The sequence below is a fragment of the Mastigoproctus giganteus genome, chromosome 9, assembly GCF_048544385.1.
Source record: "Mastigoproctus giganteus isolate SK-2022 chromosome 9, ASM4854438v1, whole genome shotgun sequence".
NCBI classification, from domain to species: Eukaryota; Metazoa; Arthropoda; class Arachnida; order Uropygi; family Thelyphonidae; genus Mastigoproctus; species Mastigoproctus giganteus.
Window position 1 is genome coordinate 170,609,665 of NC_143583.1, and position 14,391 is coordinate 170,624,055.

The following is a 14,391-nucleotide window of genomic DNA, read 5'->3' on the forward strand; positions in this document are numbered from 1 at the left end:
TATTTTAATTTATATGTATCCCAAGCATTTTTCTTCTCTATCATATGTCTCATTAGTTCATCTGACATCCATTTAGGCCTAAACCTTGAACAATATTTCTTAGGTGGTATGGAAAGCCTAGTAGCTTCCAAGATAAGTTCTTTGAATGCTTCCCATTTTGAATTTGCTGTTGGTAATATCATCAGTTGGTTCCACCATATAGAATATAAATACTGTCTCAGAACATCGTAGTCGCCTTTATGAAAGCAATAACCCTTCCCTTTACCCCTGATGGTAGTTAACTCTTTGAGTAAATCCCACTTCAGCACACTGTGATCACTGCCGCCTAGTGGTTCCTTTATCTGCAGATTCTTATTGCATGAAGAATCACTACTGGTAATCAAATCAAGAGTATTACTCCCTCTAGTTGCCTCCCGAACATGCTGATGTAGAAAACAATCATCCAATAAATCCACAAAAGCCTTGCTAGGGTGTGAGTGACCAACCCAAAAATTCCAGTCAATATCTGGGAAATTAAAATCTCCCATTATAAGACTCTCTGATTTATTGGCCCACTCTATTTCCCTGTACAGTTTCTTATTATACTCATCAGAGTCATTAGGCCTATAGCACACTCCTACTCTCAATTTTGATCTCCCAGTGCTTATGTCACACCAAAATGACTCGACACTGCACTGTCCAGCGATGTCGACTGGCTTCACTTCCTTGGATTTTATGTGTTTCTTAACTAATAGCATAACCCCTCCTTCCTTCCTATCCTGTCTATCCTTTCTGTAGAGGTTGTACTCCCCAAATTCCAGTTCTGCATTCCTTATATCTGTGTGACACCACGTCTCTGATATCCCAACAATATCCGCCTTTGATGCTTTGAGCAATACCTCAAATTCATCAAATGTATTTACCAAACTCCTAGCATTGGTGTACATGTAAGTATATATGCAGCTGTTCTTTTTCTTAGCTACCCTAACACACCCCATGTGTTTACTTGTACCGCAATGACTCCCAGCAGTCTCTGAAATATCCTGCATCTTGTTTTCCAGGCTTCTGCTCATTTCAATAGAAGCAGTGCAAGAATCACTTTCACCTCTGCCAGTGGCTACTGTTAATCTATTAGTCCTTGTATACCCCCAAGCTAGCAGTTTTCCGACCCACCTAACACTTCCTTGATAGCATCAGCAAATATTCTTGCACCCTTTCTATTTAAGTGTATCCCATCCCTGTAGAAGCAGTCCCTTCTGTTAATAAGTACAGACCAGGCTGAAAAAAATTCTACCCCTTGAGCCTTGCAAAATCTTTCCAGGGCCAAATTGATCGACAAGGCTCTCATCATATACTCCCTCCTATCGTGTCTGGGCAGAATTGCAGACACTTTCAAATTCAATCCTAATTCACGGCTTTTTTTTTTCAACAGTGACTTGTACTTGTTAATTAATTCTGCCGGTCTCCTACTCTTAATATCATTAGTGCCAACGTGTACAACTATATCACCTTTTGTGCTCTTAAAAGATGATATCTAATCTACAACATCATCAATCTTTGCCCCTGGCAGACATACCCTGTTAGGTGCAGAGACATTTAGATACGTTCAAGTATACATCTCTTACTTTAGTTATCATAAATCCATTGTATATTGTCTTCCAGAAATTATAGAAATTTGTGAATGATCAATAAAATATTTACAATACAAAAGCTCTTTTATTTCATAATCAATATATACAAATCAAAACATCTAAAAGAAATGCGAAGGATGTTTCACATAAAACCATCTACCGCGCGTGACTTTTTTGTTTTATTTTATTGTTTTTTACAACTAGGGAAATATAATGGATACATTTTTTTTTCATGATAAAATTTTAATATTGCGAATAAAAAATGGCATAAAAATATTCCCCATATTACAAATAACGAATTATCACAAAACATTCCAGAATATAAAAACAAATATTACATAAAAAACAAACTGTTCTAGAAAAGGTACACAAAAATCACAGGTTACATGAAAAAAATTATTGCACAAATATTCAAGGAAATTTTATTCTAAAAATTGCCATATGCAATTTACTGAGCTATTATTATGGAGGAATGATTTGACATAACAATCCGAATCTAATTGAAGCAATGGTTTTCCATTTAGATATATGGTCATCATAATCTGCAACATGTTTAATTGTCAATATTATTCATTCATTTATTTATTAATTCACACAATATTCATTACGCTGAAAGCTCGCTCAGATTCAGCATTGCTAATCGCAATGGTTTCAAAGATATTTCTGGCTTTCCTAATTGAAAAGGGAATGTCACTCAATTTTAAAGATAAACTGTCTTCGACAAAATCTCTAAAATCATTAATTTTTATTTCATATTTTATCAGAAAACAAATTTCTTATTCGGATTTCAACGTCTTTCCACTGAGACGAAAGTTCTTTTATATTCCAAAATTTCCAGTAGCATATGTTTAAAATTTCTTTCAACAGTGTCATTATTTTCTTTATTTAATTTAAAATCAGTCTGTTGCATTAATAACTTATCCTTTAAGGATAAAACAATGCATTTAATAACTTGTCACAAGGTAATTTTACTGTTCTTACTTTCAATTTTGGTTCCTTCAAATTCTTTTCCCTTCGACATGCTCTCAATTTTAGCTTCCTAATTTCCTTCAGAATTTTTCAAATTAGCAATAGCATTGATAGTTCAAATAATTAATTTATCTGCTTTTACCATAGTGAATCTGTAAAGCTTTTGAAAGGTAAGAGAGCTCCTGCAGGATGTTGATCATTAGTGCTAAATGGTTAAGAAATTCCAGATTTGAAAGTTGATTTAATAATCCGGAATATAACTTCTGATTCGAATTGTTTGCACAATGCAGGATAATTCCCTTAACCCGCAATTACCATCTGCAAGCTACAAGCTGCTCATCGTAGCCCAAACAAATCTGCCAACATTTCATCTTCGTAAAGTTTATATAATATCTTAGTTGCCTCAATATCCCCACCTCTATGTTGCTACTGTCACTAGTTCTTCGAATATCGTGCAAAATGTCGGAATCACAAGGATATTCAGCTACTTTGACCACGTAAACAGAGACAGGAGAAATTTACTAGAAGGCTTGGATCACTCACTTCTCCGAAAAACATGCGCCCGTTTGTCGGAGTAAATGGGAACCACAACACAGCTTGGCCAGAGGCTATTATCCATGTTGGGAATCTTCTTAATCCTCTGACTGGCTATGGAAAGCATATTGACTAGCGCGACTTCTCAGTATGTGACTGCATAGGTTTTAATTACCTAAAGACCAGAGGTGAGAACAATGCATACAAAGTTGTCTCTCCTAATCCATTTGTTACATGGAAATTATTTTCATTCAACGGAAACTACTGTATTTTAAATGTAATTACCAAGAGGAATTGAAAAAAATTCGGTATAAAGAAGTTGGTTAAACAGAGGTCCGATGGTAATTAAATCAAAAATGAAGCAATTTTAAAATACATAACTGATCAATTGCACCATTAAAATGCTGGGAATGTGGCCCCACTCGCCCCACCGCAGTTTTGGCTCTGGATTCTCAATAATTGCATTCAGGATTTCATTTGTAAAATAAATGATAGACTCAACAATGGGCTCTCACGAGCCAACTATAGCTCACCACTGGGTGTGCACTAAGGTATCATTTTTAATATACAGCAAATTTAAGAAGAAAGCAAACAAAGTTTGAATTAGGCCATCGTAACTATAACATCTCATATTGTGGAATCTTTCACAACAAATTGCCTAGCCTTTCAATTTTGAATGACCTCATGACCTGCCACCAGTTCTTTTATATTCCTGGAAAAAGGGACCAGAGGCTTTTGCATTCCTGGCCAAATGCAACCAGTTGATATCTGAGATCAATCTTCTGTGAGAACTTATTAACTTATTTGGCATGATACATCACTACCTGCCACCCATTTGTAGAACACTGGGTTCAAGTCCCATGCGTAATTGGAGGAGTCTTTTAGGCCTCTTCAATCAAGGCTATAGTTAGTCAGTCTGAGAATGAGAGAGCAGGGGTTTCCCCCCCATGAGTTGTTCTGGGTTTTTTTTCACCTGCCCAACATGCAGATCAGCCTGAGAACGCACACATATACATGTGCAGATAAAAGAAATATGGATGATAAGTCCCGATTTACTTTTCACCACTAGGGAAAGATGCACATACAGACAAGACTACACGAGGCAATAGCACTATCCTCATCATCATCATCATCATCAGCCATTTTCAATCCACTGCAGGATGAAGGCCTCTCAAGCAACTTTCCAGTTCCTTCTGTTTTGAGCACTGGACATCCATTTACTACCCACAAACTCATGAATTTCATCTATCCATCTCCGCCTTTGTCTTCCAGGTTTTCTTCTAGCTCCTCTTGGGTACCATTCTGTTATTTTCTTAGTCCATCTGTCATCATGTCTTCGAGCTATGTGTCCTGCCCAAGACCATTTTAGTTCTTTAGTTTTGATAAGAATGTCCTTTACTTGAGTTTGTTGCCTAATCCATGTGTTTCTCTTCTTATCTAACAGTCTGATTCCCAATATGATTCGTTCCATTCTTCGCTGTGTAGTTCTCAGCTTCTCTTCCATTCTTTTGGTGAGTGCCCAAGTTTCACTTCCATAAGTCATGGTGGGGAGTATACATTGGTTCATTATTTTACGTTTCAGACAAACTGGGATATTGCTCTTCAGTATGTGACTATATTTCCTGAATGCTATCCACCCAAAATTTATTCTTCTCTTGACTTCCAGCCATTTATCATTATTACAGCTAATAACTTGTCCCAGATAAGTATATGACTCCACCTTTTCAATTACTGCTCCTTCAATCATTATTTCCCTTTCTGTGGCATACTTGTTCATCGTAAATGGTTTAGGTACTCTCCGTTCACATTGACTCCTTTCTGCGACCAGTCTAATCTTCTGAAAGCTTCCTCAAGGGCAGCAGTAAACAGCTTCGGAGATATTGTGTCTCCTTGTCGAACTCCTTTCTCAATTTTAAATTTCCTACTGTCTTTGTCTAGTCTAATAAAGGAGGTAGCACTCTCGTATATTTTCTTCAAAATCATAATATATGGGGTATCAATGCCTTGTCTTTCCAGTGCCCGAAACATTGCCTTATGCTGTATGGAGTCAAATGCCTTTTCATAATCCACAAATGCCAGGCATAATGGTGTTTTATATTCATTTGCTTTCTCCATTAGCTGTGATATTACGTGAAGGTGATCCATAGTTGAGAATCCTGTCCTAAAGCCAGCTTGCTCTTTCGGTTGATTCTCATCAAGTATTCTTTCTAATCTGTTAGTAATGACCCTTGTGAACAACTTGTAGATGTGGGATAACAAGCTAATTGGTCTATAATTTCCAATTTCTGATTTATCTCCTTTCTTATGCAGCAAAACTATGATTGCATTATTCCACTGCTTAGGCGTCACACCTTTTCTAATGCACTTTGTGAAGAGCCTTGCCAGTTTTTGTGTTATGTCTCTTCCTCCCAATTTTAACAACTCTACAGTAACTTCATCTTCCCCCGGGGCTTTCTGATTCTTCATTTTCTTCAATGCATGTTTTACTTCATCAGGAAGAATATTGGGTATGTCGTATGTGTTGCTACTTTGCAATCCATCTTCCCCACTGCTGGCATCATTCCCCTGCTCCTTGTATAATTCTCTATAGTAGTCTTCTGCTATTTGAATTATGCCTTCTCTGCTGTTTATAAGTACACCATCGCTATTCTTCAGTTTCAGTATCATTTGTCTTTCTGTATTACTGCTCATGGCTGCTGATTTAAATCCTTTGTTTTCCCTTAATGCTTGTTCTACTTTTCTTGTGTTAAATCTTCTTATGTCCTCTCTGAGTCTCTTTCTAATGGCTTTGCATAACTCAGTATACTCAATTTTCTCCCTGTCAGTGTTTTTCTTGCTTTTCATTTGTCGTCTTCGGTTCATCATGACAAGTGTTTCTTGACTAATTTTTTCTTCTTTGGATTTCTTTTTCCCTATAGGTTTCTTGGGCTTTATCACTTTCAAAAAGTTGTAATATTCCTCGTCGATATCTTGGTCCTCAGCAGTCTGCAGAAGCTCATACTTGTTCTTAAGTTCCAGTACATACTGCTTTTTCTCCTCTTCTGTTATCTCAAAGACCTTTGTATTATTTACTCGAGTCAGTTTTTTCCTTTCCTTTCCTACATCTATATCAAGGGTACATCTTACCATTCTGTGATCACTTCCAACATTTACCTTATTCAGGACGGTAACATCATTCACAATGTATCTTCTGTTAGTGAGGATGAAGTCGATTTCATTAGTAGTTAATCCATTTGGACTCTTCCATGTCCACTTTCTGTTCACCCTTTTCTTGAAAAAAGTGTTCATTACTGACAGTCCTTGAGATTCTGCAAATTCCACAACTCTTTCATTTCTTTCACCAATTCCAAAATTTCCTATAGTTCCCCTTTCTGCGCTGTTTTGTCTTTTTCCAACCTTAGCATTGAAGTCCCCCATAATAATAGTGTAGTGGGTTTTCTGCTCATCTAGAAGACTCTCAATTTCGGTGTACATTTCTTCAACCTCTTCATCATCATGGCTCGATGTTGGTGCATAAATCATTATAATCTTTAGCTTGTATCTCTTAGAAATCTTGAGTATTAGTCTTGACACTCTTGGTGATGTACTTTTGAATTCCAAAATGTTGTTTTTAAAATCTTTATGGACCAGATTTCCTATTGTCCTATTGTGTACTATCCTATTGTGTACCAACACTACAGGCTGTTGGAAGAAGTGTAATAGTATGGAGCATGTTTTCATGGCATATCCTTGGTCCTCTAATCTCACTGGAGGGCACCAACCTGATCTACAACAATCTGAACGTTGCCGTAGACCAGGTACACCCAGCAATGCTACACATTTACTGCTGTGGACAGGGAACACTTAAAATAGTTTGGCTAGGCAGAATCCTCAGATCTTAATGCCATTTGTGGGATGAACTGGAAATGCATGTTTGTCTGCACAATCCTCTGCCTCACTCCAGGAATGAGGAGTGTTTTGCAACATGAATAGTCCAATATTCCTTGTGCAACTTTTATACACACTGTGCTGACTGTACGCCATTTCACCTAAGAGCAGTGGCAGTGCACCTCCAGTTAATATTTTCAAAGCATATTAAATTATAATATGATTATAATCACAAATAAAATCATTTAATTTAGTTATATACTGCATTCATTAAATATAGTAATAAATTATTGTTCTAATAGTTTTAAAATAATAGTTAAACTTTTAATACCAATGGCTAGAATACTTAAAACATCACATTTTGATTTGAGTTGGCTTCCTCTACCATCTGCACATCTTTTATAGAGCAACTGCTACATTATTAATATTTTGTAATCACTTTATATTATGTGATTATAATTACATACAAAATCACTTCATGTGCAATGTACATAATATATAAACTGAGCCCAGTAATAACATCATTCTAACAGTTTTAAAATAACAGTTGGCACTTTTAATAAGAATGATTAAAATGCCCAACATAGGCAAGTGGTCGATTGTTTGTTTGTTTTTGTTATTTGGAGCATTAGCAACTAAGGCCATATTGCTCGGGGATATGCGGTGGTCATTCCCGACCTTTCCACATCCTCTGTATTTGGTGGTGACGGGCTCGAACCCCGGTCTAATCAAGAAGCGTGTGCTACGCACTGCTGCTCCTTCCCACCTGGCTACGGAGGCGCCGCAAGTGGTCGAGTGCAGTAATTCACACATTTGAGTGGATAGCAATCCTAGCACAAGTGAATCCTAAATATGGTTAATGATTGCATTCACTCTCAAAATAATTGTAAACTGCTCTGACCTAGTTATGTTAGAGTATAAACATGAACTTTTTTGTTGTTGCTGTTAGAGCATTTAACTCATAAATAATATAAAGGATGGAATACATATTAAGAACATGTAAAAATAAAGAATAAAGTTACAGTATGTGCAAATACAAACTCTAAAAAAGCAGACTAGATACTCTAGTGGGTAGGTTGTTTTTTTTTTTTTTTACATGAAGTTCTATACTAATGTGTAGTTCTAAACTTTTTAGATGAATATGTACAGTATAGTTCATGCAGTTCTAAAATTTCTTGAGATAAGTATTTTAAATGAGGAGGCACTTAACCCATGTGATGGTAACAAAATTTTAGTTTTACTGAAACATCCTACACAGCTGTTTTACAGCATCAAGATGTAAAACAGCTGTGTACCTTCTAGCATGTTTTAATTTCACTTTTACAATGTGCAAGAACCTTCAGCTCCCCACCACATGGCCTAAACAACAGTTCCCATACAGGACCCAAAATGCAGCCTATAAAGTTATAGTAAATTGAGTGTATTGGGTCAAGGGCTGTGTACCTTCAAGTACTTTTCAACAGAGCTAAAATTTTGTTAAAAACATGTAGGTTAAGTGTCTCTATATTTAAAATAATTTTAAAGCTCTTATTAATGTCCTTTAGTAATTACATTTAAAAAAAAGTCTTAATCATGGGTTGATTAGAAATGTAGTAGTAGTAGTAGTGGCATGTGATGCAAGAAAGCAAGTGTATGAGCTTATGCAGTATCACACAAAAAAAAAAAAAAAAAAAAATCACACCATTCCCTCCAAATGCCTGTCCAGTTCCTCCTTAAATTTATTCAACCTATCAACTTCCACAACGACAGATGGAAGTTTGTTCCAGCAATTAACCACCCGTTAAATGCTGGCTAAAGGCAAATTTCTGCACATCTATTCTACATCTGTCTTTTCTTAATTTGAATTTATGTCCCCTTAGGTTCGTAATCTGAACAAGTGGAAGGATCCCATCAGAATTCAACGTGCTCAACCCATTCAAGGCTTTATACACCTCAATCAGATCACCGGGCAGGTGCCTAGTCTCCAGCCACTGCAATTTGCAGAACTTAAGCCTCTCTTGGTAAGAGGATCCCTTCATTCCCCCTCACCAATCTTGCTGCCCTTCTCTGTACATGCTCAAGCAAATCTACATCCTTCCTAAAATGAGGCCTCCAGACCTGTATGCAGTACTCAAGGCGTGGCCTGACCATTGCCTTATACAGAGGGACAATCACCACCTTTTCCCTGCAAGCAAAATTCCTATATATTATTGACAAAACCCCATGACCTGCCCTGGCAGCCTGTCTGCATTGCTCAGAAAACTTCATATCTGACTGCACAATTACTCCCAGGTCTTTTTCATTTTCTACCATCTTAAGTGTAGTACCACACAGTTGGTACTTTTCTCTCGGGTTACTTCTACCCATATGCAGTACTTTGCATTTGTCAAGGTTAAACTTAAGTTGTCACTTCTTAGCCCATCTGCCCAAATTATCTAGATCCTGTTGCAGTAGCACACTGCCATTGCTGTCATTAACAACCCTGCCAACCTTTGTAACTACAAGCTTCGACATTAAGCCTGATATACCTTCATCAATATTATTGATAAATATACAAAACAACAGTGGACCCCACACTGAACCCTGTGGGACTCCACTAATAACATTAGTCCATGAAGAACAGCACCCATTGATTACCACCCTCTGTCTTTTCCCACTTAACCATCCTTTTATCCATTGTAGCAACTTACCCTTAATACCATTCTGCTCCAATTTGAAATCCAAATATATGATATCAAAATTATTTTTTGTATCCAGTTCCTTTGTACCCACATCATAATAACCAATCAAATTTGTCAGACAAGACTTTCCCTTAACAAACCCATGCTCTGTCTGAATTATTGCTGCAGTCTTGTCTATATGAGCCTGCAATGCATCTTTAACCAGTGATTCCATTATTTTACCCGGAACAGAAGTTAAACTAACTGGTCTGTAATTACTCGTGCCACTCTTCGTCCCCTCTGGGAATTGGGGATACATTTGCACATCTCCAGTCTGTGGGAACCTCCCCTGAGGTCCAAGGATGTTCTCATAATTATGGCTAAGAGTTTGCTTAGTTGCTTTGCCGCCTCCTTTAATATAACTCGATAGATCCCATCCACCCCAGGTACTTTTCTTATGTTTAACTTCAACAATTTCTCCTCCACTTTGCTCTCAGTTATTACAAAATCATTAAGTACCCTGCTACAATTTGATAACCTTTTGCCATTTTCAAACCTTAATAATTCCTCATGTGTGAATGTAGATGCAAAATACTCATTCAGTTTGTTTGCTATCTGAGAAGGATTAGCAACAGTCGAACCATCAATGTCAAGTGGACCAATCAGATTCATCCCCTTCCCTTTAGAGTTTATATAAGAAAAAAATCCTTGCTGTTTTTCTTAGCATCTTTTGCCAAAGATTTCTTGTAATCTGCCTTTGCCTGCTCTCCTTTGTGACCTGATTACAGACTAGCTTATATCTGCCATAGGCTTCCGAGTCGCTTGATAATTTATATGCATCCCATGCATTTTTCTTCTCTGTTAGGAGTCTCATTAGTTCATTTGATAACCATTTAGGCCTAAACCTTGAACAATATTTCTTAACAGATATGAAACTTTTAGTAGCATCCACAATTAATTCCTTGAATGCTTCCCACTTAGAATTTACTGTTGGTAACACCGTCAGTTGATTCCACTGTACAGAATTTAAAAACTGTCTGAGACCATGTACTCACCTTTACGGAAGCAAAAACCCTTTCCTTTATCCCTGATGGTAATTAAATCTTTAAGTAAATCCCACATAAGTACACTGTGATCACTGCCACCTAGTGGTTCCTTTATCTGCAAATTCTTAATACACGAATGATCGCTGCTGATAACCAGATCAAGAGTATTACTCTCTCTGGTTGCCTCTCGAACATACTGCTGCAGAAAACAATCATCCAATAAATCCACAAAAGTCTGACTAGTGCGTGTGAGTGACCAACCCACAAGTTCCAGTCAATATCTTTGAAATTAAAATTTCCCATTATAAGACATTCAGATTTATTTGCCCACTCTATTTCTCTGTACAATTGTTCATTGTACTCATTCGAGTCATTAGGCCTATAACACACTCCTACTCTTATTTTTGCTTTCGCAGTGCTTATGTCACATCAAACTGACCCAATAGTTCACTGTTCATCTATATCAACTGGGTGCCCTTCTTTTGATTTTATGTTTTTCTTAATTAACAGCATAACACTTCCTCCCTTCCTATCCTGTCTATCCTTTCTGTACACATTGTACTCCCCAAATTCCAGTTCTGCATTCCTTATATCTGTGTGACACCAGGTCTCTGCTATCCCAACAATATCCACCTTTGATGTCTTGACCAACACTTCAAATTCATCAAATTTATTTACTATACTTCTAGCATTGGTATACATGCAAGCATACATGCACCTATTCCTATTCCTAGTTACCCTAATGCATCCCGTATACCCACCTATTTCACGATGACTGCCATCCGTCCCTGAAACCCTCAATACCCCTCGCTCCAGGTCACTACTTATTCTAATAGAAGTTTGCAAGAATCACCTTCACCTCTGCCTGCGGCTACTGTTAAACTATTAGTTCTTGTATACCCCCAAGCTAGCAGTTTTCCGACCTAACACTGCCTCGATAGCATCAGCAAATATTCTTGCACCCTTTCTATTTAAGTGTATCCCATCCCTGTAGAAGCAGTCTCTCCTGTTAACAAGTACAGACCAGGCTGAAAAAAATTCTACACCTTGAGCCTTGCAAAATCTTTTCAGGGCTGAATCGATCAACAAGGCTTTCATCATATACTCCCTCCTATCGTGTCTGGGCAGAATTGCAGACACTTTCAAATTCAACCCTAATTCACGGCTTTTGTTCAACAGTGACCTGTACTTGTTAAGTAATTCTGCCAGTTTCCTACTCTTAATATCATTAGTGCCAACGTGTACAACTATATCACCTTTTGTGCTCTTAAAAGATGATATCCGCTCTACACCCTCATCAACCTTTGCCCTGGCAGACATACCCTGGTCCTGTACCACCTATCCTTTTTACAAAGCATGTTCCCCGTTTCCCTGACAATAGAGTCACCAACAACTACTAGTTCCTGTGGGACCAGTGTATTCTGCCTTGGGGGTTTCCCGCTGTGTCGTGCGATGACCAAGTTCAAGCTCTGGTGTTGATGTGGGCAGCTGAGAGCTTGATGGGCCCCTCAATTTAGATCTTTCGAGGGCATCCACCCTGTCCTTCAAGCTCTCATATAGGCCCATAACAAAGCTGAGTTGTCACCTGATTTCCTTACACTCCTTACATCGCACACACACACGACATCCCCCATGGCAATATCATGTTCTGTTCCAGAGAGTTCGGCAAACATTTCGCAAGTTGCACATTTTTTTTTAGGCTGTGATGCGTTGGAGAATCGCCCCCCTCAGTTCTCCTCCAAATCACAGCACTCCTATCACTTTGTGCCCATTGCTTTGCTGCTCTAGTCTGGGGCATGATATTTTAAATTAATAAGATCAATAAATTTAATTAATTAAATATCTATACTATGCTATCTAATAGAAACAGTGATGCATATTACACTATATAATTATACGTTGGAGCTACCTAGTTAACACAATTAAAAATTTGAATTCCCTACCACTCTATACAAAAACAATGGCTGCAAGGTTCGAACGAAATAATGGTTTTACGTATATTAAGTAATAATCTACAAAAACTCTTTATCTAAATTAAAAATAAAAATAACCAGCGTAACTGCTACGTTATAAAGTATAATATAAAATAACAATTAGGTAAATAAAAAGGCAAACACTTATCGCTTTTTCGGAGCCTGTAATTCACAACTGTAATTTTTAAAGAGAGTCAGCGCCCTCTCCTTAACTTAAAATGCATTTGCAATGTGAAAATACATATGTTCAATTCATGTAACTCAAAGGTTGTATGTATTGTGAGAAATGGGGTAATGCAGCAAGGGATGCTCTAATTTATTTGGTAAGTTAGGTGAATTAAAATGAGAAAAAAAAGAGCACACCATGTGTTTAATTTCCTAGCATGTCATGATGATGACAACTTGGAACATACTTATGCTAGAAAAGCAGGTTACAAACAGTTAAAAAAAAAAAAGGGAAAAAAATATATTTAAAAACAAATAAGTTTGAAAATACCTTTGTTGACAATCCTTTCAAGTGGTTGAGCAGATGAGGTTATTTCATCACAAGTGTCACTTTCTGGACTAAGTGTTTTTGGAGAATTGATGCAGCCTGCATTTTCTTCTATCATATTAAATTCACCTGGACGAGAAGTTTTATTTAAAATATAAATGATTTAAGAAAATACTCAATGTGCATAATGAAAAATTAATGAAAATTGGACATAAGAGGCAAAGTATGAATCTCTCACATTGTAAGGCAACTGCTACAAATTGCTGTAATATTACATCACTAAAAAACAACACAACTATCGAAGGTATAGCATTGCACATTTGTAACTGTCTTAATGTAGAGCAAACAGAATTGTCTATAATGTCAATGCATGATGCAAAATTAGACCTAGTTAATATTACAAGAAACTTCCAGACCATGCATTTTGTCTCATCACAGGGTTGACTTCCACTGATTCATCCACAAACAACTATTGGGGTTATCAACAGTGTACATTTGTTTCTGTTATCAGTCTTATGAGCTGCAGATCTTTCATGAAAATTCATGGCATGCAACTCTTTACATGAAATGTAACTTACAGGTTTCTCTGTGGCTGCTCGAAGGTCCACATTCAAATTCTCTAGAATCTGATGGTGTGATGAATTAAGTGTCATTTCAAGGTGCACTGGTTCCTTTAGTCACTTTAGTACTTTAAGTCTATCCGGTTGTTTCTTGAGCTCAATCAGCTGTGGATGTTGATTTCCTTAGCAAGATGCCAGTTCACTTGGAAACATTTAATTCCTGAGAAATAGCATACACAGACATTTTCCCACATAAAATCTTGCTATCATTCATTTTGAAACTTTTTGACACTTTCTGTGTGTGTCAAAGGATGCCATCAACATTTTGCATACTCAATCCATTGAAAGTCTTATTTTATAATACCTCAAGCAGGTCTCCCTGAAGGTGTCCAGTTTCTAGACAGTGCAATTTACTAAAATGGAATCTTTCTTGGTAAGAGTACCCTTTTGTTTTCCCACTAACCACTTTGCTTTTCTCTGCATTGTTCCAACAGATTCATTTGTTCTAAAATGAGGCACCCTGACCTGTATGCAGCCCTTATATGGGGCATACCTTTCCTTATACAGCTGAATAATTATCTCCTTACACCTGCTGGAAAAATTCCTGTATATCATAGACAAAACCCCATGAGCTGTCACAGCAGCCCATCTGCATTATTCAAACTTCATATTTGACTGTAAAATACTGTTTGCATTCTCT

At 37.2% G+C, this 14,391-nt stretch overlaps 1 protein-coding gene across 4 annotated transcripts in view; it reads right to left on the minus strand.

Moving 5' to 3' along the window:
- The window catches only part of LRR (capping protein regulator and myosin 1 linker 1 leucine rich repeat protein), a 1,021,987-nt gene that overhangs the window by 91,754 nt on the left and 915,842 nt on the right, over window positions 1-14,391 (minus strand). For all 4 annotated transcript variants that reach the window (XM_090381859.1, XM_090381857.1, XM_090381858.1 and 1 more), the window contains one exon: window positions 13,135-13,260. In XM_090381859.1, the coding sequence (XP_090237985.1) occupies window positions 13,135-13,260 (126 nt within the window). The remainder of the gene's footprint in view (window positions 1-13,134; window positions 13,261-14,391) is intronic.